This window comes from Cryptomeria japonica, chromosome 3 (assembly GCF_030272615.1).
Source record: "Cryptomeria japonica chromosome 3, Sugi_1.0, whole genome shotgun sequence".
Taxonomy (NCBI): Eukaryota; Viridiplantae; Streptophyta; class Pinopsida; order Cupressales; family Cupressaceae; genus Cryptomeria; species Cryptomeria japonica.
This window is the reverse complement of record NC_081407.1, coordinates 372,697,564-372,724,447: the sequence shown is the minus strand read 5'-3', so window position 1 is coordinate 372,724,447 and position 26,884 is coordinate 372,697,564. Positions and strand designations below refer to the sequence as shown.

Sequence of the window (26,884 nt, the reverse complement as noted above, 5' to 3'; positions counted from 1 at the left end):
TGGCAGAAGGATCGAAGTTGAGACAGATGTGGATTTGCAAGAATTAGAAGAAAGAGTCAAGGTCATCTTTTGCAAGGATGAGAATGTTATTACAGATGAGCAACGGGATCAAATGTTTGCTACCATGCTCCTGATTGAGAAAATCAAAGAACTTGAACCTGGATGGGACACTGCTCTTCTCAAGGCTTTCGATCAGGTCATCCACTTGGAGGAACGAATGAGGAATCTTTCCGAGATTCCAATTGCTGAGATTGAAGGAATCGTGTCTAGATTCACTACATATGCTAAAAAGGAGCATTGGAAAGGGAATAAGATTCTAGAAGAAAGGTTGTTATAGATGATGTGGCACCTTAATTGTCATTGGTCTATGTCTCCTAGATTTTTGTGCCAAATTAAATATTTGGCTATGCATTTAATATTGTTCAATAAAAAGGGGACTATTTGTAATAAACCCTAATTAGGGTTTAGGTGTCATAATCTTGGCCATTGATCTTCTTTTGATCTGAGTCGTTCATTGTAATTGAAGATGCTATATATACCCTCACTCCTTTTCATTTTGTCATTAGCAATTAGAAATTAGAGAGAGAGAGCAATAAGAAATAGTTAGAAGTTTAGAGCTTTTGAGAGAAGAAAGTATTTGTAGCAAGATTGAGCTTTGAAGAAGGAATTTCAAGCAATTGTTGTCTATTTTTGGCTTTGAGATCAATAAAATATTGAAGTTATGGTGTTTTATTGCAATTCTTGTGGCTATCTTCATGGTTGTTTGTTTTCTTGAATCATTCTCAATCGAAGTAGTATTTAAGTTTGAACGACTAAGTGTTGGGCTTGATCTTTGGTGAGATTCACGTTCCAAACCACTAGCTTCTTACTGATTGTAGGAATGCCTTGCGTGGTCAACTGGAGAAACTTGAATCACCTAAACCTTCAATCGTCATTGAACTTTGGATATGTGCCTTTATGGTAGTGTCTATGATCCTTGATGAATTGAAAGATCATTTGTTACCTTGGAAGATCGCATCGATTTTAGTTGAGTTGTTATTTTATGGCAATATTGAAGTTGGTAGAATCTTACCTAGTCCTGCCCGCATTGAGTCATTCTTAGGATTAGATTAGAATTTATCCCTTGCAAACCTTCCCCTTTTGATCTTTTTTGGAATTCATTAGTATTAGGAAATTTTGTTCCTGCAATTCGGATACGTAAGGCCCCTTGATGAAACGGCAATCACAACGACCACTAGTGCTTATCCACACGTAGAGACCCTACATAAAAGAACATTGGAGTCAACCTAATTGATCCTTCTTTGCGACATCTTCAGCAATCAGAGACTTTATTCAAGAGAGGATAAGGTACCCTTGGGTATTTTATTCTGTGTATGATTGTGTACAAAATACACGTCAACAGGACCTCGTCCCACCAATGGCTAGGAATAAGTAAGGGCCGCAAAAGACCAAGTGGCTTAGTTGTCTCCCTTTTATTTCTTTGACATGCCAAATATTCTACCACAAATTTCTTAACATTGCCTTTAAATCGTTCCCGAAATAAATCCCACTTGATTTGATGATGTCTTCAAAATTCCTAAACCCCCAACTAGAAAACCATGGAGCTCCTCAAGAATCTTGTGTTTGAGGGTGAAATTCTTGCATAGGTACAATCTATTTTCATACCACACAGAAACTGGCTAGCTCTAGGCCCAATTTGATCTATCTTAACTTTAAAGTTTAAAGTTGTGTTACTGGACCAGCCTAGAAACTGGCTAGCTCTAGGCCCAATTTGAGCCAGGTTCATGATCCCGTCCAATCTACCTATGTCGAAGTGGCGTAGGGTTTGTCTAAAATGAACCCAAGTGAACACATGAAGGATCCAAGGAAGCCCAAGTGAACCCAGGAATGAATCCATCAATCCCTTGTGGTTTAAATATAGCCAAAAACACTTTGTTCTTGCTTTGACTTTGACCTAGGCACCCTAAAACAATTTTAAACCCTAAAAGTCACTTGTAAAACATTTCAAACACCAAAAAAGGTTCATTTTAGCTCATTTCTATTGTAAAAAACAAATATCATTCTGAAATGATGAACTTTCATTTTTACCTGTTGAATCAACAAAAGGAGCCAAAAATTGATATTTGAAGGTTCTACAATTTGCTATTTCAAATATTTGCAAGTGTCCATTGGCTGCCAAGAAGATCATAAAATAATATTTTTGTAAAGGTAATTTTTTTTCATTTTTTCCTCCATTTTTGTTTCACGAACATGAAACAAACTCTTTCTTTTATTTTTCATTCATTCTTCTACGAGTTTATCAAAAGAACTAAGTTTTATATATCTATTTTTATTTTTATTTCATCTTTTTTTTTTCTTGTTTGTAATATTTCTTGTCATAGGAATTACAATGGCAGCTAGTTTTAGCTTCACATGTCAACCTAAATTCAAAATAGATCTTTGGTGGAGGGTATAATTAAATTTTCCAGGAGTGTGATGTTAGATATTCAAGTTCATATAGTTGGGTGAAAGCCCATTTGTGTGCAATACCTAGACAAGGCATCAAAGCTTGCCCTAGAAAGAATGGTGTACCTATGCCATGGGAGCAAGTGATAGCATTTATTATAGAGCAAGCGCTAGAGATAAATTAGCAAGTCATAGAGAAAATCATCGTTTAGCAAAAGAAATATTTAAGGGAATGAATCCCTATATGCCCCCATCCAATCCCAATGTCGTGGTAGAGAGCCACCCATTTTTGGCCACACATGAAAGTCAAGAACCTACTACAAACAAAAGAACAAAGGGACCTTTGAAAACTGCATTTCAAAATGAGACTCAAGACATTGTCAATCAAACAGCAAAATGTAATTATGCAAATGGGTTGGCTTTTGATATTGTTTACTCACCTAATTGGCAAGAAATGGTGAGAAAAAATAAAGAGGCTTGAAAAGGGTACAAGGGCCTAAATTATGAAAAGATGTGTGGCATCTTATCAAAAGAAGAGGTCAAGCTAATAGAAGATTCATTGAAGTCCACAAGAGATTTGTGGGTCAAGACAAGGGTATACATTGCTTTTGATGGGTGGAAAGAGGCTAAGAATTGGCCCTTGATCAATATCATAGCAATGTCTCTTAAAGGGGCAATGTTTTTTAAGAGTCGTGGATTGTGAGGAAGGATGGCCAATTTATTGCTAATATTCTCATCACTGCCATTGAGAAAACGAGAATGACAAACAACACAGAACATTGTAGAGTTGTTGGGTTATTGGTTGAGGAACATATTCACAGGTCTTCTAGACACCTTGTGTGGTCCACTCAATCTTATGTTACGAAAGATTGGGAAAAATTTTGATAGGATAAAAAAAAATTGTATGCAAAGGCTAAAGAGATCCAAATGTTCGCCACCGACTACCACATGTCATGAGGCATATTTGGATCAATTTCAAAATTGGAGCTACAATGTCAAAATTTGTAAATTTTCTTTTTTAAGTTACTTAAGTCATAATTTGATTGTGTATTCTAATTCTTCTTTTAAGGTTGTTTTTAATTATTTTATTTTTTATTTTTTAATAGGTTAATAAGACCCATTTTGCCTCTAACACAATCCTCTTGAAACGACTTGTGAAAGTTTGAAAGGCACTTTCTAGCATGGTCATTTGCCAAACTTGGTCCATATGGAGGCAAAACAACATTGAGAGGACAACAAATATTAAATGGATGATCCTAAATGACTCCTGGTGGGATTGTGTGGAGTATCTACTCAGTTTCACCTAGCCTATTTTGAGTATGAGTCATTATACTGACATGAACAAGCCTTGCTTGGTATGGTGACATTGACTCGATGATTGAGGAAATGATAACCATCATAAATGCATTAGAGAGAAACTCTTGATAAACTTTATTCAAATAAGTGAACACAATTATTAAAGAAAGATAGAGCACAATGACCGTCTCTCTACATCTTCTTGCCTTTGCATTGAGTCCAAAATACTATATTGTTGAGATTATTTACGTGCTAATAAGGATTGCCCCATATAAAGATTTTGAAGTCGCTGAACGGTAAAAGGCAACATTTCATAAACTCTTCCCTAATCCTCATTTCCAAGATGTCACAAGTGAGTTCATTGATTTTGTACACTCAATGGTCAATGTATTAAGGTATTTTATGATAAGTTCAAGAAGGATGTTCACAATTGGTGGTACTTCCATGGCCAACAATTCCAACACCTACCACCCTTCACAATCAAAGTTTAGTTGTATGTAATTTTAATTAAAAAAATATAAAAATATTTGATCGATAAACGGCATAGCCAGATAATTATATTAAAATTTGTCCAGATACATAGCAAACATTCAATATTCATCCATGCTCTAAAAAACAGAGCAGAGGCCCCTTAAGAGACTAAATTCTTCATCTGAAAAGTTCTAAATAGACGAACAAGATTTACAGAAATGTATAAAAAGAGGCTTATGATAGTCTCTATAGTCTAATGTTAAAGGCCAATTTCCATCTAACACCTTAGAATGTGCATATCTACATATTATTGGCCTATAATTTCCAAACAAAAAAAAAACATTTTTTCAAAATTAAAAACAAAAATTTCCTATCTGTATCATGGATTCATCCAGCCCTAAGTTGGAGTTGCAGCCTGAGTGTGTCCACTGCCACGTGGTCGACCCCTTCTTCTTCCTGATATGACCTGCCTCCCATGACCACAATCCCTTTGATGACCATCACTATTGTCTGCAACATTCACCTGCTCGTCCTGCTCATTTTTTGGCGGAAGAAATCCATTCAATCTTGCAAAATCCACAAATTCCTCCTCCCTGTCTTTATTCTCAAGCTCATTCGTCAAGAGCCTCCAATTAAGGAACCTAATTGCCATAGTTGCAAATGCCCTATGCTTCCTCAAAGAAGGGCCTTTGAGGTACAGAAGGAATGGATAGTAATTGATTACTTCCCCGGGGATAGAGAAGAGGATCATATCTCCTGGACGTGGTATTCCAGAATCAAGAAGCACTCGATTGAGGATAGTTTCCAAGCGTCCCAGGATGTCTTGCTTAAATAGTGCCCTTGTCATTGATAAAACCTCCCCTTTAGCTACTTGGTTATCAAGGAGAGATGCCACAAACCTTGAGGAAATGAAAGTGTTATCCATCGGATACTCGTTCCTACTCAAATGCCCGCTTCCTAGGATTAATTTAACCGCCAGGATTATTAACGGCTTTGGAATACGAAGAAGCCTTTTGAGCCTTAAATCTGAAATCTCTCTAAATGAGACTTGTCGGTTCTTAGAGGAAAGGGAGATTGGAGTATCAGCCCCAAAGCAGGAAATTGGGCGTGGAGAAGCTCTTAAGATGAAGCCGAAGGGTTCTTCTGCTGCCATTGTTAGATGAAGAACCAGGGGTAGGTCGAGCAATTTGGAAACCAGTTGTCAAAGAGGCTAGAAGAACGGGTTGAATGACAACAATGAAGCACTAGAATGGCATTAATAACTGCCCTACATTCTCGCCACTTCCTGCAGTCTTTAATGCAAAGTACCTCGAATTGAAGAGCCCCAGTAAGGAAGGTGGCAGGATGCAATCTTCCAGGCAAGAGGAATTAAAAACTCAATTTTTGAGATGATACCACCTAGACAACTCACCCAATCCATGTCAATAAGGCGGCGTCCTTCCTGCTTTCAAAGAGATGTGGCAAATTTGAATGACATCATAAATCTACCGTAAAGCACGCCTAAATTCTTCTCATTTATTGATGTCTAACATTAGGTGCGAGTTGTTTGAATGTCTTTTCTTAAAAAAACCCTTCTAGCAAAGGTTCTATCCAAGTTGGTCATAACTAGGCAAAGGAGCAATGACTCCCAGCTCAGCCTATCGAGAGCACTCTTGATTGTGGCGAGAAGAATTTGATTCAAAGAAGGTAGCCATTGGGTGAAGCAACAGGTCTTTGTATCCACTTCAAAGCTACTCAATTTCAAACGTTGAATTCCAACCAAGAGTGGATTAAATCACTATATCGATCACTGGGGCAATTTATTAAACTATTTCGCCCACCAATTTAGATTTACTCTGTCAGCTGCGTACTAGAAGAAGACATCTACTTCTGAGATTACTTCTTTAGACAAGGTTACTGTAGAAACTATCAGACATGAAGAAAGATGCCAATAATGAGTCAATGGAGCCTTTTATCCACTGCAAGCTACTCACTTTTCAAAAAATTGCATCCCAACAAACCTGTAGTGGGTTAAAATCAATACTTCAATCTCTAGGGCAGTTTATTTTGAACTCATATGCCCACCAAGTTAGATTGGTTCCATCAGCTGCAATCTTGGAAAGGGCATATGCATCTGTATTTGCTTCTCTATAGACATGCTTACAAGAGAAATTATCAAACCTCGACAAAGTTGTTGGAGTTGAGAAAATACAACACCACAGGAGCCCAAATGATCTCTGCAAGCTGAAAAACCTGTTACAAGGAGAAGCAAGGAAGCAAATCACAGAAGAAAGAAATACACAAAAAATATGCTCAAAAAGAGAGAGCTCAATATTCACAAAATGTGTAATGTAAAAAACTTTCTTCTTGTTACAATGAAAAGAAAGAACTCAACCTTTAATAGGTCTACCTGGTCATGTTCTATTTCAGTGGAGGTTCTTCAGCTCAGCAGTTATTCTTCGACAGAGTTTGCAGGTTCTTCATGCTTCAGTGGTGTTCTTTTCCATCTCTTTTTGGAGTAGAGTTTTGTTCCCACGTGGTTTTCTCTATTTCTCTAGTTCATAGAGATTTCATTGTGTTTGGGTACCTAATCAGGCCTTGTTGCTAGGACCCATTTTTCTTGCTTTCAGTAGCTGTTATAGGTTTTAGCTTCTCCCTAAGTCTAGCTTAAGGGAGGGTGTTAAGAGTATTCGGGTATTTACTTGATTAATTAAACAATATTTGTTTAATTATTTAAGTTCCCTTTATCTCTTTTACACTTAAGCTAACTTTAGGTGCATAATAATTAATTCTTTTATTGATTATTATGTGCGAACCTAGGTTTTCCCTTTTAGGGTTTCTTGACCTATTAAAGGTTGAGTTCTTTCTTTTTGAGCATATTTTCTGTGTATTTCTTTCTTCTGTGATTTGCTTCCTTGCTTCTCCTTGTAACGGGTTTTTCAGCTTGCAAGGAATCATTTGGGCTCCTGTGGTGTTGTATTTTCTCAACTCCAACATGGTATCAGAGCTTCAGATCTACAGCTATCTGTTCTTGTTTTGAGATTTTCTGCATTGGAAGTAGATCTGGGGTTTCAGGAAATTTTTTTATGTACTTAGGGATTGGCCTTTTTTCTGAGCACATTGGGCCTTAATGGACCTCACCATCATGCTCAGAGGGCCCAAAAACCCCTATGGTCATATAAAACTTGACCTATTTTAGTTCCTGAGCCTCTGGGAGTATTTTTTCTCCAGATCCAGGAAATGATCTCTGCAAGCTGAAAAACTTGTTACAAGGAGAAGCAAGGAAGCAAATCACATAAGAAAGAAATACACAGAAAATATGCTCAAAAAGAGAGCTCAATATTCACAAAATGTGTAATGTAAAAAACCTTCTTGTTACAATGAAAAGAAAGAACTCAACCTTTAATAGGTCAAGAAACCCTAAAAGGGAAAACCTAGGTTTGCACATAATAATTAATAAAAGAATTAATTATTATTGTCCTGTTTGTTCTAATGCTTCCATGGTTCGATTGATCAGCTCTTCAGGCTTTGGTTTCTCATGCCATATGTATCTTCGATTTCAGTTGTTTGCCTTGTTTGCCTTCTGGTTCGAGTAGTGTCATTTGAGGGCACTCATACAGATCATAGCCTTCTCTACCTAGTTATGTTCTATTTCAGTAGAGGCTCTTCAGCTCAGCAGTTATTCTTAAACAGAGTTTGCAGGTTCTTCATGCTTCAGTGGTGTTCTTTTCCATCTCTTTTTGGAGTAGAGTTTTGTTCCCACGTGGTTTTCTCTATTTCTCCAGTTCATAGAGATTTCATTGTATTTGGATACTTGATCAGGCCTTGTTGTCGGGACCCATCTTTATTGCTTTTAGTAGTTGTTCTAGGTTTTAGCTTCTCCCTAAGCCTAGCTTAAGGGGTGGTGTTAGAGTATTCGGGTATTTACTTGATTAATTAAACAATATTTGTTTAATTAATCAAGTAAATACCCGAATACTCTAACAAAAGCCACCAAAATTTTATCCAACAGTGCTTGCAACCTCCAATTTGGAGAACTCATAGTTTTAATTGCATCTATTGCGATGGCTGAATCCCCCTCAATAACTAGATTCTTGATCCCTCGCCTCGAGCACTCTGTGAGGCCTAGCAATAGGGCCTTGAACTCTGCAATATTGTTAGTATCTGGAGGAGTAGACATAGCCATCTTTCCTTTGATGATTCCTTTATGATCTCTCACCACACATCCTATACCAGAAGCACCCGGGTTTCCTTTTGAAGCCCCATCAAAATTTAGTTTTAGCCAGCCAACTTTGGGAGGAGACTACCTCTGCCATTTCTTTTATTCCCAACATAAGGGAGAATTTTTATGCCATTCCACCTTAACCTAATTCTGTCATCCCAAGTCGTAAAGTCTTTATTCAAATTTGGTGAAAGGGCTACTCTGTTGTTTATAGTCTCCACAATTGAGGCTTCCAAAGAAGAAAGGATTGATTCTAACCTTCTAGCTTTATTATCAAATAGTCTTCTATTTCGCTCTTTCCAGATCTCCCAAACAAGGCAGGAGGGAGATATTTCCAAGAGAGAGCTCAGGGTACCATCCTTTGGTCTTATTGGCCAGCCTTGAAAAAGTGAAATTATATCATTAGGAAGAGTCGTTATCCAGCCTAATTTGGCACATAGCCATCTCCAACACTTTGCTGAGAAATGACAGTTTACGAGAAGATGATCTACTGTCTCTTCTTGAGCTTTGCAAAGAATGCATCTGGATGGACCCTCAAAACCCATCTTTCTGAACCTTTCTATTGTTAGAATTTTCTTTTTCGTTGCTAACCAAGCAAAGATGCCTGCTTTAGGAATAATTCTATTATTCCAAAAAAAAAAATTGAGGGATACCTTGATCCTTTGAAACCCCTTGGTTTGCAAGAGTGGTGTATCCTTTCTTAGCACTATAATTACTTGATTTGGAGGGGACCCCAAATCAGGGTGTTTACACCTTCTCTAAAAAACAATTGTCTGTCTTTTATTGTCTCAAATAACTGGCTTAATTCATTGGGGGCAAGAGGCAGCCCCTCCAATTTCTTCCAAATCCAGCCTGGGAGAGGGTTCTCCCTCTCAAAGTTCACATAGTCCTTGACATATATCCCCTAATGTTGTTGTAGCCAACGCCTAGTTGTTGGGATGGTTAATAAGCTGTCTATACTCGGATAACCTCCCCAAGAGTCTTCCCAAAAAAGACTTGAAGAGCCATCATGAACATCCCCTGAGACAAAGTCAGCTATTAGATTTATGCACTTGATGATAAAATTCCATATCCGAGATCCTTTAGGGTGATTGATGGTCCTTAAAAGATTAAGAGGTTCCACAGCTTCTACGTATTTAGTATTCATCATTCTCACCCATCTTGCTTTGGGATCTTTAAGCATTTTCCAAACCAGTTTAGCTCCCAATGCCTCATTCTGAATCTAAAGATTGCGGACTCCTAAGCCTCTTGATGATTTAGGTTTGCTAATTTTTTCCCAAGCAATTAAGGCAATTTTGTGCTTATCTTCTGTTTTTTGCCAAAAGAAATTCCTCATCTTTTGAATGATAAATGAATTCATACCTGCAATAAGGGCTAAATAAGACATTAAATAGATTGGAAGAGCTGAAATAACCGCTTGGAGCATGACCAATCTACCTGCCCAGAAGAGCCACTTCCCTTTCCATGAATTGAAATTTTGATCCATTTTTATCTTCAAAGGATCCCACAAGTTTGTGTTCCTCAGTCCCCTGTCTATGGGAATTCCCAAGTAGGTGCAAGGTAGATTACCCTTTTTACAATTAAGAATTCTTAGGATCCTGTTTTCCATAGGCAGTGACGTGGAGAAGAAGTAGATCTCTGATTTTTCCTTGTTGACTATCTGACCTGAAGCTTTGCCATAGGAATCCAGTAGTGTTTGGAATTGTATTGCTTCTTTGGCTTTTGCTGTACCAAGAAGGAGATTATCATCAGCGAATTGCTGATGTGTAGCTATAAAGTTGGTAGTGATCTTAATTCCTTCCAGCTCCCTGTTAGAGTGCTTTGATTTTATAGCTCTTCCCAAGGCTTCTGCCATAATTATAAATTTTTATTAATCTTAACATTTCACTTATATTTTTTGTATTTTTTATTTTTATAACGTATAACTCTTACCTTTCTACTTTGTCTTCATAGGTTGCTAGTTCATCTACATTTCAGAGGAATTGGAGCACATACTCTTTCATTCACAAAATAAAGCACAATAGATTGCACTCAAATAAAATACATAACTTAATGTATGTGCATTCCAACATGCATCTCCTTTCACACAAACAACATGACTACAAGGAAGGAAACACAAATTTGTGGGATATAGAGCTAGAACATATTGGATTGGATGCATCCACTTCCCAACAATATAAGGAATTGTAGAACAAAGAGTGACTATAGGAGCAAGCAACAATAAGTGATATTGTAACTATTCTATTCCGGCTCCTTGTATCTAATGTTTGGCCATACAAAAACTAAGGAAGCCAGGTATTTTCCTTTTCCAACTTGTTTTCTCTACCTCAAAGTTTCCTGGAAAACAAATCATGAATGTGTCAAATTGTTTACTGCTATATCTGATAGATTAAATACATGAATTAATAATACAAATGACAATGCATACCAGATAAGATTGTCTTTATTCGCACATGAAACTATTACAAAGAAGAAGACTAGAGATGGTCAGCCAAGCATTACAGTTGATCCCACTAAATGGTACTACAGTCCATGATACACAATATATTTAAAGGACCTGATGGTTGCCAAGAGGAACACAACCGTCAACCAACCGATGCTTATAACTACTCAAGAATGACCAACAGCTTGATACAAACAATTAATACATAGTTGGATAACCAATATTATCGAAAATTAATAATAGACATTGTACGATGACTACATCATCCCCCCCTACCGCCCCGCAAAAAAAGGTTGTCTTCCAAATGACAAGTAAACATCAAGTAACATGAGGGAAAACTAATAACGATAGTGTAGACAATGACTTATACTATGCAAACTCAAACTTGGACTGTGCTTGGAAAATCAAATGAGTGTATGGGGGTTCGAGGGCAATGCCCCCAGTGAGGTCTGGGAGCAGCGCCCCTCGCGGGGTCTTGGTCCAGCACCCCAAGCACACTTCGCCCAAATTAAGACCTTCAGAACCACATAAAACTCTATGGCACACATCATTTTCGTGATGTTTTAGGAGGCCAAAAATAATGCTGACAAAGCCTGAAAACACAGATTTTGGAGTGTTTAGCCAATGTATGCAACACAGTAAAGTCTGATGTTTCATGAATCCTCTTTGTTGTACTATGCAATGATGGAATGGTTGCATGATGCCTCTGAGAGTCTGTTGTATGCTGGATGCAAGTAGACAATACCGTACGGAGGAAGTTGATGTTGTCGAAAGTAAGCAAAGTCGTACAATGCAACTTGAGGGTCATACGATGAAACTGATTTGTGCATAAACTCTCTGTATGCTATAGTGCCTGATGAAATAATAGGGGCGTATGATACTTATAGGGAGTCATACGGTTTGACTTTACACATTAATTTCATACATTGGAAATATATCTTGGTTTTCATACAATGAAGATAGTACACTGTACATTGTAGGCTGGAAGCCATACGGCAATAGAAAATCGTATAGAAGAGCTTTGTTGTCATATGCTACAACCCAATGCCCATTGTGAGGGTAAACAATGCTGAAAAGGACCCGTATGGTTACTTCACAAACATGCCCTGTGGTGTAACATTGAAAGGGTTGTACTATGATAATCTTGCTATGTCGTATGCTACCGTACAAGTTAATCCATATGAACGTGTAGAACACACACTACTACTGAGAAGGCGGAGGGGAATCAGTAGTAGAATCGAAACACTATTATCTTTATCTTTTAATCTTTACACTAGTAAACTGAAAATAACCAGTAAATAAAACAACATCCACACAAAAGAGGAGACATCCACGATTTGGGAAAACCACGGTGAGAAACGCTGCTACGATCTACCGTCATAATCCAGCCTCACAGTTAAAGAATTACAAGATTTAGGGCACCAACCCAAGGAGTCAAATCCTCTTATATGAGCACCAACTCAATCAACAACACAACTCAATAACATGAGCACCAATTCAGACCTCTTAGAGTACCAACTCTAAACTCATTTCACAAGTTATAACAGATAATGACTTCTGTGACTTTATCATACAAAACTATTAAGAGCACCAATCGCTCCAATCAAAAGCACCAACTTTTCAATCAGGAGAACCTGCTCTTCAATCAATACAGTAACAATGTGTATTCAACTACTGTATTAGAGAACAGAACTACTAAAAAATAGCTTTGACGAACTGAAATATATGCCTCTGTATCTGAATGCCAAAGGCCACTGAATGTATTCAACAAAAGATGTTTTGTTCTGAACTATGCCTCTGTATCTGAATGCCAAATGTTACCGAATATCTGCAACAAAAGATGTTCTGAACACAAGCAACACTGATAACCAGTTTATGTCTAAATACTGTTAAAAGAATTTGCAATCAATGCTCCTTTCAAAACAACTAAGCACCACAAAACTGAAACAAACTCCTCAGTTTGCTTTATATTGACGAGCAGATTAGTTCATTCACTGTGATTAAAGTAAGAGCTGCAAATATCAGAAAATCTGAAACAAAGCATTAAGAAAATTTCTACCAAGTCTGCAATCTTAGAAGCCACCCTAATACTGGTGTTGTTCTCTGTACATGCTTTGGCTAATCTGCTAACAATTCTTCTTCAGTTCCAGGACAGTACATACTACGTACATTATTTTTCAGAACAACATGATATCTTTTTACTCAAATTTCTTAATAAATTCCAGTATAGAACATCAGAAATTATTGCTCTGCCATATCATACTCGCAATTTTGCTGTTTATTTCCAATACAATGACCACACCTAAAAAAACATTTCCATGCTTCGAATGTATATCTATTAAATAGAGATGTTAACTGCTTATAACCAAGTTGGTTGACAACCGATTGTAACTGCCATTAGCTAATGACTTGTTAGACAAAGGCAGTTCGGCATATAGTAATTCTTATTCTTCATAAGATAAGAACAAGAGAGTCTGAGATTAACCAGCCTCAACCAAATCAACTGACTGAAAACTAATTCATACGTTTTAAAAACAAATGACTGATCAAATGTACTGCTTGTTTTCCAAAAGTGTGCGCTGAGAATAAAGGTTTAGACAGGATTCGAAATCAACACAGAATATAGATACATCAAAGCCCGATCTGAAACATGTGCAGATTCTGAAGCGATTACCAAATGCACGTCTTTATGATAGTTTAATGAGGTAATGCATTTCTGTATTTATTTCTGCGATACAATACTTTGGCAACAAATCAATGCAAATGGTAATGATAGTAAACATAAATCTGACTGTAAATCTGAACCTGTTGACAGAGATGAACGTTACCATATAAAGCTGAACCTGTTGATTTCAATAATCTGAACCTGTGACTGACATCAAGGGCAAAACGTCTAACACTTAGGTCGTACACTTGGAGAGAATAAGATTTGTCATGTCCGTACACTCCTAGAAAAAAATGCTGCTTGGAATGTTGTGAGTTTGAAAATTCGTACGATGAGAGATAATCTTGCTATGAATGAAGTCCTCACTTTGTTCTATTGTTACCCATTCCTTTGTAGCACTCCTCTTATAATGTTCACTTTATTTTTTACTTGACCTATGTAGTAATATTTTAATAACATTTTAAAATTCGGCTTCTTCAATATTCCCTTATTTAATTTTCTCGGCCCTTAATTTTCTTTTCACTGGCCTAATAATTTGTCTTTTGAATGTTTTAATATTTTCAAACTCTAGCATTTTATTTAAAATATTCTTTTTGCTCCACTTTCCAAAATTTTCTCCCTTTAACTAAATTCTCCTTGGTCACAATATTTCAATAGCTCCGTTATTAAAAAATTTCTCACTCACCCTTTAAATTTTTAAAGGTTTTTCGACTCCATTATTTTTATGCTTTTTCTTTCCATTCATACTCCCTCTTAATTTTCTCTTCTTTTCTTGTAAATTTCTAATGAAGTTGATTTCCCTCGATAATTATTTGTGCACTCCACATTACATTATCTGCTCTTCAAATTGTCAAATGTATCATCCACAATTTTACGGAAATACCTCATAGTCCTCCATTTGCCAATGAAATGGGCCATAAAGAGAATTTATTTCATCCTCCGGGCATGATTGTAACTCCAAAATTCCTTCATTGTTTGGTTCCATCTGACCTTGACTCTGTCCATTCTTCTTTGAAATCTGAATCTAACAATTCTAAGGAAGCTAGTTCCTCACTACCGGCTTGGTTCTTTAAATCAATTATATACTTCAAACCCTTGTTCCTAATGGAGATTGTATTCTTTTTCCAATTGTGATCAGCTTTTGCTGCTACCAGCCATCCTCTCCCAAGTAATGCAACGTATGCTTTCTTCTACAATGGGATGACAAAAAAATTCAAGAGGAACTATTGGGTCCCAACCGTTACCTTTTGTGCCATCAACATCCACAACGGCTTGATTCCATGTTGGTCGGTACCTACCAGGGGAAATGTTGATGACCAAAGGGTTGGTTTTCCAAGGCACTTCTAGGTGTCTTTTGGCAGTACATTTCCTCTTGAGCCTCCATCAATGATGGTATTTGTGAGATTATTCCCTATATTTCCATGTAAACAACAATCAGTTGTTTCTCAATGTTCATCGTCAGCAACAATGGGTCAATGACTTGTTCGCCCTCGGGTGGCGACTCTTCTATCATGTCTTTACTTGGGTCTTCTTGTGACCAACTTTGATTGTCACTAACAATGTTGGTAATTGCCACTCTCAGGTGGCATGGTTTGAAGAAGGTATGTCACCTTGATTGGTACAGTTGTCTATAACACATGTCATACTATGTTCTTCTCTGACTCTGACCATAATGATGTACTTGCAATTCTGTTAGAGGTTCTTCGTTCCTTCGCCATCACTTTTTCTTCTGTTTCTCTGGCTTCTCGGAGTCATTCCTTCTCCATACAAGGGTTTGGGTATACCGCCTTCTTTGTCTGTACTTTCATGATTGCCAAAACTGCCTCGTCTTGTTCCTCCATGTCCAGCATATTAATACCCTTTTGCTTCGGGTAGTCAGTGTTTTCATGGTCACCTAGTCCACACCATTTGCACAATAATTGTACGTTGTATTTCTTATTTTGGCAGTCTCTCACAAAATGTCCCCATTCACTACATTGTTGGCTCTATATGATAAGACATCCTTCGGAGTCATACTGTATTTGGTTTTGCCCTCGTTGATTTTGATAACCGGCTGGCAATGCATTCTATGGTTTCGATGGAGTAAAATCTCCCTATGTGAAGTGTTCTTGTGTATTTATAGTCTTCAAATTGTATGGACACTCCTTTATTGAATGACCCATCACTCTCTAGGACAACTACCTTTTGTGTGCCCCTCAATTTCGCACTCAGTATACCATAGTTCATTAGTTTCTTTATTGGTTCCTTTCAAAGCCTTCAATTCTTTCATCATTCTCATCATTTCCCATCAGAGAGCTTGAATTGTTTTTGATTATTTGTTGCTGCTACCTTCGGTGCTCTCGTAATCATCGTCCTCCATTTTCCCCAAGAGGTTGTTTTGGATTCACTCTCGATGTCCATCGCCCAATTATAAAAATCAGTGTACAATGATGGAGGTACCACTTTCATTTTCTTATGAGCAAGGGAATCAATCCCTCAATGAACCACTATTCTTCAACCCATCAGCTGACAAATTTTCCAACTTAACCAGCAACTCCTTGAGCCTACAATTCTAAGCTCGTACATTCTCGTGCTTCCCCTGTTTGGTGTTATAAATCTCGGCGACGATCTCATTGTTGTCCAATAGCAATTTAAACTCGGTGTCAAACACCTTCTTCAGCACATCCCAAGAGGCTGTGGATTAATCATCAAACTTTGAGAACCAGTCAAAGGCTATCCCCTGTAGTGTTGCAAGAAATGCTCTTAGCCAATAATCTTTATCCAACTTACCACCTGCTATCCAAATAGTTTCACACGTCTTACAATGCCTTACTACATCCTCCAATCCATTTCCTATAAACTTAGGGAGTTTATGGCCATCAACATATTGAGGGATCAGTGCACCCTGTGCAATGGACCTGGTTGGACTGTTTTGATCCGACATTACGATGCTTCACTTGCACGCACGTCCACGTACAAGTCCTCTACATGTCCACCCTCAGCATCCCTTGCACCTTAGTTACCTTCCACTTTGTTCCTAAACTCTCCTCCCTAGAGTCTTCAACTCTATTCCCCTAATTCTCAATTCTTCTCACAAGATGGATAGTACTCGAATGTGTCATGTGTTATTCTCAAATGCTTCGGTTAATTCACGTACAAGGTCTCTTTCTTCTTCTTCAGTGTCCAATGTCGTCTATACAGACAACTATCTTGCTGGTCAGCAAGGTCTTGGTATGTTTCATCAAGGAGAAGTAAGTGTCTAGCAATTTCGGCAATTTCTTCCCACTCTCCCTTCAAGATTTCTTTAGTAAATATTTTCCTCTTTTCCTGAATAAGACTTCAGTTAACGCTTCAGCTTTTACTTCGTTCTTAGGAAGGGCTCCAACTTGGGAATCATCTGACTAGATTTTCCTCAAATGTTTCTCATAATCTTCTTCTTCGTTCTCTTTGTTCTACAATCCCTAAAGATTGTCCAATTGCTTGGTCTTGACCACCCTATGGCCTCTTCTCACCTTTATTGGGATCTAAGGGCATGACTCACTCAAATCTAACCTGTTTTCTTTTAAGGGGACAGCGCCAAATGTTTATTTCTATATCTGATAAATTAAATAGATGAATTAATAATACAAATGACAATGCATATCAGATACAGGAGTAAACTATGTCTTTATTCGCACAAGAAATTATTACAGACAAGAAGACCAGAGATGGTCGGCCAAGGATTACAGTTGATCCCACCACATCATACTACATCCCATGATGATACACAATATATTTAAAGGACCCAATAGGTGCCAAAAAGAACACAACCATCAACAAACCAACGCTTATAACTACCCGAGACTAATTGGATAACCAATATTATCAAAACATAACAATAGACATTGTGCATTGACTACACGAATCTTGTGCTTATTTCTTATTGTTCTTTTTATGTTACAATAACCGTACATGTTTCCATAACATAACCTAATTTTAATCTTATAAGCATTCAAACAAGCACACCAAAACTGTAATTTGATGCAAAATTTTAAGTAGAAGGGCAATTGTGTGACTTATTGCAAGTTCTACAATTGTGCTTGAGACTTTATAAATTAACTTTTGTGTAGAAAATAGACTTTTATATTTAAATCTTAACCCAAAAAGGGTGGACTTTAATAGTTGTAGTTTCATAGCACCATCATTTTAAAATATGCCCAAGTTTGACATTCACAGCCTTGATGGATTGACCAAGACTTGAATACCAGTTTCTCAATTTGTACGTTCTAGGAAGCCAGCTTGATTAGGGTTTTAAGTGGTCCCAACACAATTTCATCTATAAAAAGGAGGGTAGACTTCATTTGGACAAGATCATCATTGGGTAATCATTTCTTAGTCGTGCGATGAAATCAAACTATCATGTGATATATTCAAAACTATATAATAAATTAGGAATATATTCCGACTATATTTTTAATCTAAATATGATGTTTTTCATGTTTCACTATTAGAATCAGTTGTTAGAATCAGTTGCACGTTCTACCATAGACAAATAAAACTAAATTATACTGGTTTTAGGAGAACAAAAAAATTGTTTGACTAAATAAAAATTGTTAAAGTTCTTGCACTTTGATTGTTTAAATTGGGTCTGCAATGTCCCCTTTTTATGCATCAGCTATTTCTAGAGGCTAACCTATAACTTTGGACCCCGTAGGCTAACATAGTGATTAGGGGACCCTTTTGAGGGTGTTTTATGGTTCTTCAGCTCACCTTTTGGTGCTTATCTCAATATTCTTCAGCTCGGTATCCCAATTTATTGTGGTATGCCTTCCTAGGATCATTGAAGACTCTTAAAAATTGTTAAAGTTCTTGCACTTTGATTGTTTAAATTGGGTTTGTAATGTCCCCTTTTTATGCATCAGCTATTTCTAGAGGCTAACCTATAACTTTGGTCCCCGTAGGCTAACATAGTGATTAGGGGACCCTTTTGAGGGTGCTTTATGGTTCTTCAGCTGACCTTTTGGTGCTTATCTCAATATTCTTCAGCTCGGTGTCCCAATTTATTGTGGTATGCCTTCCTAGGATCATTGAAGACTCTTTGATATACACTTACCATTTTTAGTAAGTCACTTGGATGTTTGGTCATACTTACTATTTATAGTAAGTCATAAGATGATCAGTGGGCATCAAGGCTACATCTAGAAAGTTGGCAGAATTAGTCTCATGAATTGTTATTGGCATTTATCAAGGTTTAATGATTAAATTATTTTATTAAAGTCTTATCAAGCATTGACTTTAATTATATTAATCATATTAAATGACTCTGATATGACGACATAAAGGGGGTTAAAATGAGTTTTAAGTCATTTCATAAAGTGACTTTTTAATAATCATAGAGTGGACGCCAACTAAGGAGATTTTTAAAACATCAAAAGAAAATAATTTAAATAATTAAAAAGCAATGTGGGTCATCGACTTTGGGAGAGATAAAAAGCTCATTTGAGAGTTTATTTTATTCACTCTTATTTGCAAATTTCATGTAGAGAGCTGAAGCAAGGGTTTGCTGCTTTGTGAAAACCATAGCTTTTTGAGGACAAAATCCCTCAAAGAGAACAATGTTACAGGTGTGGAAGATCACCCAAGAGCACTCAGTTTGATAATCTCATTCAAAGGTTGTAATTTTGCTTCATTGGATTCAATTCATCAAAGTCTAATCAGAATTTTCAAAGATTAAAGGAGAGCAGATTGAAGGGTTTAAATTTGCAGATTGGAGGCATTAGAGTTCACCATTGCTGGCCATACCTTCTCCAATTCAGGCTGTACCTTTCCTAGAGTCAACGTGGGGTTTTGGAATGCCATTGCAGATCTAATTCAAACCCTAAATCAGGCCGTACCAGTTCTTATCAGCAGCCATCCATCAATCATCAGCAAAATTATCTACCAGCTGGACGTTCTGGGGTGTTGTGTTGCCTAGCAACCCTAGGCGTTGGACTGGGGTATGTTTAGTATTTTAATTTGCAAATAATATTTCAGGTTTGGTGAAATAATTTATCTCTTAGTTCTGGAGCTGTTCAATTTCATTTTTCAACTTTCATTTCCATTATATGCAAAAATATTTTAAAAAATCAGAAATTGTAGAAACACAAAAAAAAAATAGAACAACAAAACTCGAAAAAATATCCAGATCAGGTTGGGATATTTCAGGGTCCACAAAGCTTTTTAGTTTTTAATGCATGTGTCAGTTATATTCTTTTAAAGCATATAAATTCCAAATCCTTAATACACAAGCATCGTGTATCAAAATGCCTACAAGATAGCTTATCTTTTATGCTATTAAAAATCAGACAACTACTAAGTGACTATTTAATGACCTGTCATCTATTTCTAAGAGCTTCTCTATAGAAAAAGCAAACCTCAAGTTTATATTTTTTGTTCTTTTCTCGTTGTTCTTCATGATGGTCCGCACCACTCTCTCCAAAATCTTCACTCTCTTCAACACTCTCTTTCTGAAGAACTATATCAATACTCTGTCCTGTTCGTGGAATATATCCAAAAGCCCTACAAACAAAACCAGAAACTGTCTCATACTGATATGGACCCTGCAAATAAACAAACACAAGAAGCCAATATTTAGCTTACGATAAGTGCAAATGCCCTAAACATGCCATCACCATGATAAATATGATGGGAATTTTGAAGATAACCACATAAGAACAGAAAGTAGAGAGTGGACAAGAGCAACATCCTTGCAATGGAACTCATTCTGAAAAAATGAAGAAAATATTGGCACCAGAAGTTGGACCATAATTCTCAGAGTTTCCAAGATGATGGGACAGGGATGCACATTTCCGGGAAAACGAAAAATTCTACTAGATTCTAGAGTCAAGAGAGACAGTTACAGCAACAGGAAGACATGTTTTAGAGCTTTTCAATTGTTCTATTAGACTGTTAAACATCATTAAATATCCTAGAGAGCTGGAATTCAAATAATATTGACCATCAAAAGTTGATCTTTGAAATTGTGTAAAACACTTCAACACAAATATAAAAATATAAATATGAACATATGATTGTTATATTATAAATAATTGTGAAAAATCTGTTTGAAGATTGCCATCTTTTTGTCCATTTTTTTCATTTTAATAAGATGTCTGTGAAAGCAACTTTTGACAATGTCCCTATGACATTTCCAGTAGATTGGGTGTATACACTAAAATATGGATTATACTAAATCAACCTCTAAATGTAAAAACATAAAAGTCTCCCTTGGTGAACGTCAAAGGAATCAAGAAAGGTACTAAGTGAGAAACAAGTAAGAAATATATGTAGACAATAATGCATGCAACAAAATAAATGGAAGACGACCTACAAAGCAATTAGTGTGACGCAACGCACGACAAAATCTATGGCAATATCCATAAGTAAGAAATAACATAAACACAAATGTATTAAATAAGGAAACTAAGGCAATAAATCAACCAATGTAAATGACAAGCACATAAGGAGTGAAGGGCAATGAGATACTTGCTTATAGTAAATCCATTAGATCAATGATCTTCTCCTTTTGACTAGAACTTACACAGCATAAGGCACGATGGATTTGGATTAAACTTTTTAAGAGAAGAGGTAGCCTAGCAAATTAGGTAGGTACTTGTTCTTATGGCTCTGATTTGAGTCTACACAAAAGCCTCTACTCCCAGTTTTCAGGTCCTGTAATTTTTAGTACCTTTAAAATTCATTTGTCTTCCTAAAAGGGGAATCAGAAACACATAAATCAGTCTGCTGTAACTTGCAAAAGTAGAAAGAATGAAAGAAAGAAATTATATTAATGTCCATGAATGACCAAGATAAGGTCAAAGGAACTAGAACACACAACTGTTACAATAGCAAGATAAACTAGGTAAAAAAAGGGGGCCTTAGACTTGAAGCAAAAGAAAAGCAGGAAAACAATGAAATAGACACACAGGGGTTAGCCTAAAAAGGGTAACCCTCAAACAAGTACAAGCATAAATAGATGTACGAGGGGAGAACCTCAAAGCAATGAAAACAAATAAAGACCATCCAGGCAAAGAATAAAAATCATCAGGTGTCTATATTCAGGGATGCAATGGAGGAGACAACAATATTATCATCAAAGTAGAGTTTGATAGCGCTCATTAGGGAAATTCTAAGGCTAAAGGGATTGAGCTGGACAATTCCAAGAGGCAGTCAATTTTGCATAAAACATCCCCTCACTCAAGGTCAAAAAACTATCAGTGGTAGAAAAGTAAAAATGTGAACTTGCCACCAAGATATGTAATTGAAAGAGTTCTGTTGAGGGTTCTTGATGTCAAGAACACATAAAGCCATGACCATGAGAATGATTTTTGGAGACCAAGGAGCCTGAGAGCACACTTGTGATTGGCCAAGGAGAATCCTCAAACCATAAGATCAATGATGTTGAATATAGTTCGGCCAAACAATGGTCCAATTGCAACTTGTAAGAAGATTTCAAGGTAAAAAGCCAATTTGTGACTGAGATAATTAAAGTTAGGTTCAAGTAATCTAGATGTACTAATACTAAACGTCCTCCCTAACGGATCAATTGATCACCTCTTTCCTTGGAATAAGGCAAAAATACGGAGTAACTGAAAGTAGGTACCTTGTCCAAAGAAATGTAGATAGACTAGAAAAGAAAACAAGCCTTGAAGAACCAATAACATTGACACCTAGAGGGACTTAAAGAGATAACCTCCCTTAAAGAACAAATTGCAAAAAAGGAATAACTCTTAGGAGATGAAGTAAAATTACCCATGGATCAAAGCCTATGTATAAACCAAGTGAGTATGAAGATAATCTCAAGAAGGCATTGGGTGGCAAATTCAGCTTGAACAATACTTTGAGGATTAGTCTGTTTGCACTAGATCATAAACTGAAGCATAATCATTTAAACCTTGTCAACCCAAGCCTAGTCACAAGATCCCAAGCGAAGGCTCTAAACCTCATAAACATACAACACTACTGCATTAATCATTTTGTCAAAGAGGCACATCTTCGAAGGGATACATTAGAAATGTATTCCTTGCAAAGATGAAACTAAGAGATTGGTTTCAAAAGAAAGAAAAGGATTAGTGAACTGAACTCCTAGATAAGCATGAGCAATACTAGAGTGAATTCAATTTTTGTTATTCAAGAAATAGCCCAAGGATTTGAAGAACAGAATTCTACTACTGAGAAGGGGGGTGAATCAGTAGTAGATACAAACTTTTTAACTTCAGTGCAATTAGAACTTTTTGTTCTTCAAACTAAAATCTGAAAGTAACTGAAACTGAAACAAAAAACAATGCAACCACACAAGAAACAATGCACAAGATTTTGCGTGGAAACCCAAGATGGGAAAACTGTTGATACATGATAGCCTCAGTAAGATAAATGATTGAATGAGAGATAAATGAAGTCTCTCATTCAATCATCTATCTCATCGATAGACTTTGATAAGACTTCAGTCATCATTCCTTCGTCTGATAAATATAATTACTCTTCGATATGTTATTTTCGTTTTATGTTATATCAATAATAGTATGCATGATATACGATCTAGTTGTGATTGTATCCCTCGATTCATATATATAACCTTGCTAATAATCGGGTTCTTAACTAATGCACGGAATACGGATTGTTATCGGGTTTATTGTTAACTGCATACATACCGATTGTTATCAGGTTTATTAATAACTGCATACATACCGATTAGTATCGGTTTTACTTGTTAATTATATGCACACCAATTGGTATCGGTTAAACTTGTTAGTTATATGCACACCGATTGGTATCGGTTAAACGCGATTATGATTGAAGAGGTGCGATCAACTAATATCTTGATCGGTCATGTCTAATAGACATGACCGGTCAAGGTATTGCTTGATCCTCCTTATTGGCATATATATATATATCAATCGGTGATTGTGAGAAGAACATCGAAATTCATAAATGCTCTTTCTCCATCTGCAACATACCAGATAATAATCAGATTTATTATATTAAGAAATAACATATACTTAAAAGAAGAAAAATAACCTTGAATATAACTTGCACCTTGAATTGAAAATTGAATTACATTTACAAAAACCACGGTGAGAAATGCTGCTAGGATCTACTGTCCTGATCCAGCCTCACAGTTGAAGAATTACAACATTTTAGGGCAGCAACCCAAGGAATCACCAAATCCCCTTATATAAGCACCAACCTGTTGACATGTAATTTGTACACCATCATACACAGAATAAAATACCTAAGGGTATCTTATCCTCTCTTGAATAAAGTTGCTAACCGCTGAAGATTCGCATGAAGGATCAGTTAGGATGACTTCAAGGTTCCTTTTGGTAGGGTCTCTACATGTGGATAAGCTCGCCGTGGTATGATGTGATTTGCTGGAATCACAAGGGGACTTACATTTGGTGATTGAACTTCCGATCTACTTTGCTAGAACACAGGCTCTGACTAACTTAGATTTGAAAAAAATGAAAAGGATAGGGCGAAGAGAGGATCTAATCCTAATACTAAGAATGTAGGAGCAATGACTTGATTTTTGATGAAACTCTAACTAGATCTTGTTTTGACATCAATGGAACATCTACACAAGACTAGTGCGATCTTCTAAGGGGAAGCTTTATGATGTTCAAACCATCACCGCAGGCATAGACACCATCCAAGTTGATGCATATCAATGAAGAAGCGACAAATTGAAATTGAGCTTAAGCTAAATGATTCCAGTTGACTACACAAGGCGAGTCTGCAATCAACAAACTGCTAGTAGTATGGATATACGAATTCCACCATCAATCAATCACATTTCCTCCATTCATCTAATCATCTACCATCTAAGATTGAAGACTCAACAAGAAACCATGCAAATTGCAAGAAACGACACACTTCACCATTACTTCAATGAAAATGGAGTTTGTTTACAATCAATGGCAACAATTTCTTGCCTTGTCCTCCTATTCTACTCTAATTACTTCCAACTATTCTCTAACTATCTTAACTATTTACATACTATCTCTAACAATTGCTAATTAACCTTTACAAATGAAATGCTTGGGCTTATATAGTACCCACAATACAATTTGATGGCTTAGATCAATTCAAGATCAATGGCCAAGATTGGCTTAGATCAATTCAAGATCAATGGCCAAGATTTTACAATGAAAACCCTAATTAGGGTTTGTTACAACCATTACATAACATTTAATGCTCGACCAATGAAAAAATTGTATTGCTTGGACACATGTCCCCTCTAGAAAAATCGACCAATGGATAGCCGGGGTAGGTACATCGGAGTTTGTGCCACCTTCCATGAGTTAGATACATTGAATCTGAACATGCTGAGGTGGACCTCACTGATTGGAGAAGTGATGACTAGGATGCCACCTCATTTGACACTTAGATTTTGGTAAATGTTCAACTTGATGTTGTTGAGAAGCTTGCTTTAATTAATCCATCTGGAACTATTTACTTCTTCAACGAGCCCTTGTTTTAACTCCTTTTGTCCTTGATTTGCAAGATGATGATGTACCTCGCCTTGGAATGTTGGATTGAAAGAGGTTGCCCATGTCCTGGCTTGATCGTCCTGGCGAAGACCATCCTTGATCCGGCTTGATTTTCCTTGAAGAGATCTCCATTTGATGCCTACACAACATTTCAAAATTAGAAACATGATTTTGCAATACATAACATAAATTAGAGAGCAAATTTTAGGAAACTTAATGATAAGTCCTTTATTAATCATTTCCTAAAAACGACTATTGAGCTATGAATTCAAAATTTCAAAATTTAAGGCTATGACGATCAAAATTCAAAATCAAAACAATAAATCCATATCGTCATACCTCACTTGAGAGCTAACTCTAGAATGCAAAACAAGGAATTTGCCTAGGCAAAATCAAAATTAGACGGCTTCAACGTGATCTCCTTTAAATGAACGATCCCTTTATCAATTCATCACCCTTGAGGATATCTTTGACGTGGTCTTTGGCAAGTTCGCCCAACTTGAGACTAAGCTCGCACTCCTTTGATGATGTCTGCGCCCTCCTCTTGAATGACAATTTCGCACCTCCTTTGTATTCTCCAAATCGCATGCTAATGAAGGATGTTAAATGATGATTTGAAATGAATAAACCACCTTCCCTTTATAGGCGCTTACCTTCCCTTTATAGGCGCTTACCTTCATATTGATGTTATATTCCATAAAAATTATCCTGATAAAGAGTGCGAAAAGTCAAATTTCGCTCGTGTCCTTCTCCAAGGGTCCAGAGCGAAAAGCGCTCCTGTCCCTCTCCAAGGGACCAAGGCGAATCGCTCGTGTCCTTCTCCAAGGGTCCAGAGCGAAAAGCGCTCCTGTCCCTCTCCAAGGGACCAAGGCGAATCGCTCGTGTCCCTCACCAAGGGACCAGAGCGAAAATACTTATTTGAGCCATTCCTGACCGTGTTTGGACGAATTGAGACATCAAAGGCATGGTGAAGGACGAAATGAGCATGATAGAACATCCAGACTTGATCAAAAACAATGAAATGATGAAGTTTTGGCCTAGAGGGTCAATTTCGCTCCTGTCCCTCACTGAAGGACCAGAGCGAAATTCTTCATAAGGTACGATCTGGGCAAAGATCAAGCAAGTTTTATGTTTGAAGGCAAGGAAGGAGGTGAAATGAACTCATTGAAGATAAATTGAAGATTACCAAATGCCAACAAAGGACCAAAATGCTTAAGTTCGCTCCTGTCCCTCAGGAAGGGACCAGAGCGATTTTTGTCTAAGACAAATTTCTTGCTAAGTTACAATCAAACCCAAGGCATGGATGAATGGAATGGAACATTACAAGACCGTTGAAGATAAATTTGGAAGTTGGCGAAGTGTGATGGAGACTACAAGTACAAATTCGCTCCTGTCCCTCTCCAAGGGACCAGGGCGATATGATGATTATATTGCCTTTTTCAAGACACTCCAAGTACGGATACATGGTGGCGAGAGCATTTCGAAGCGTCCCAATAAAGCACGAAGTATCCAAAGTCGCCAATATTGAAAGGACCACATCAAGATCCCTAGTTCGCTCCTGTCCCTCAGGAAGGGAGTAGAGCGAAATTCCTATAAAGGCCAAGATTTTGAAAGTTTATCAAGTGTTAAGTGATTAAGGAGAATCAAGGGACGTCATTTCACGCATTGAAGGTAATGGCAAGTTGAAGAATGCAAGAACAAACTCAAAACCTTGAGGATCGCTCCTGTCCCTCTCCAAGGGACCAGAGCGATGTTTATTATATTGGCCAATTCATGCAAAAATCACGTGAGGTCAAGGTTTTCCAAGGTCGTAAGAGGTCCAAGGCATGATTAGAAGGTGATATACAAAGACTTCAAACGTTAAAAGATCCTTAAAT

The 26,884-nt window shown here is 37.1% G+C and overlaps 1 protein-coding gene across 1 annotated transcript in view; it reads right to left on the bottom strand.

The window, feature by feature from the left end:
* The window catches only part of LOC131066340 (putative DUF21 domain-containing protein At3g13070, chloroplastic), a 130,601-nt gene that overhangs the window by 25,946 nt on the left and 77,771 nt on the right, over positions 1 to 26,884 (bottom strand). The window contains exon 13 of the mRNA XM_058001083.2: positions 19,893 to 20,078. Within this exon, the coding sequence (XP_057857066.2) occupies positions 19,893 to 20,078 (186 nt within the window). The remainder of the gene's footprint in view (positions 1 to 19,892; positions 20,079 to 26,884) is intronic.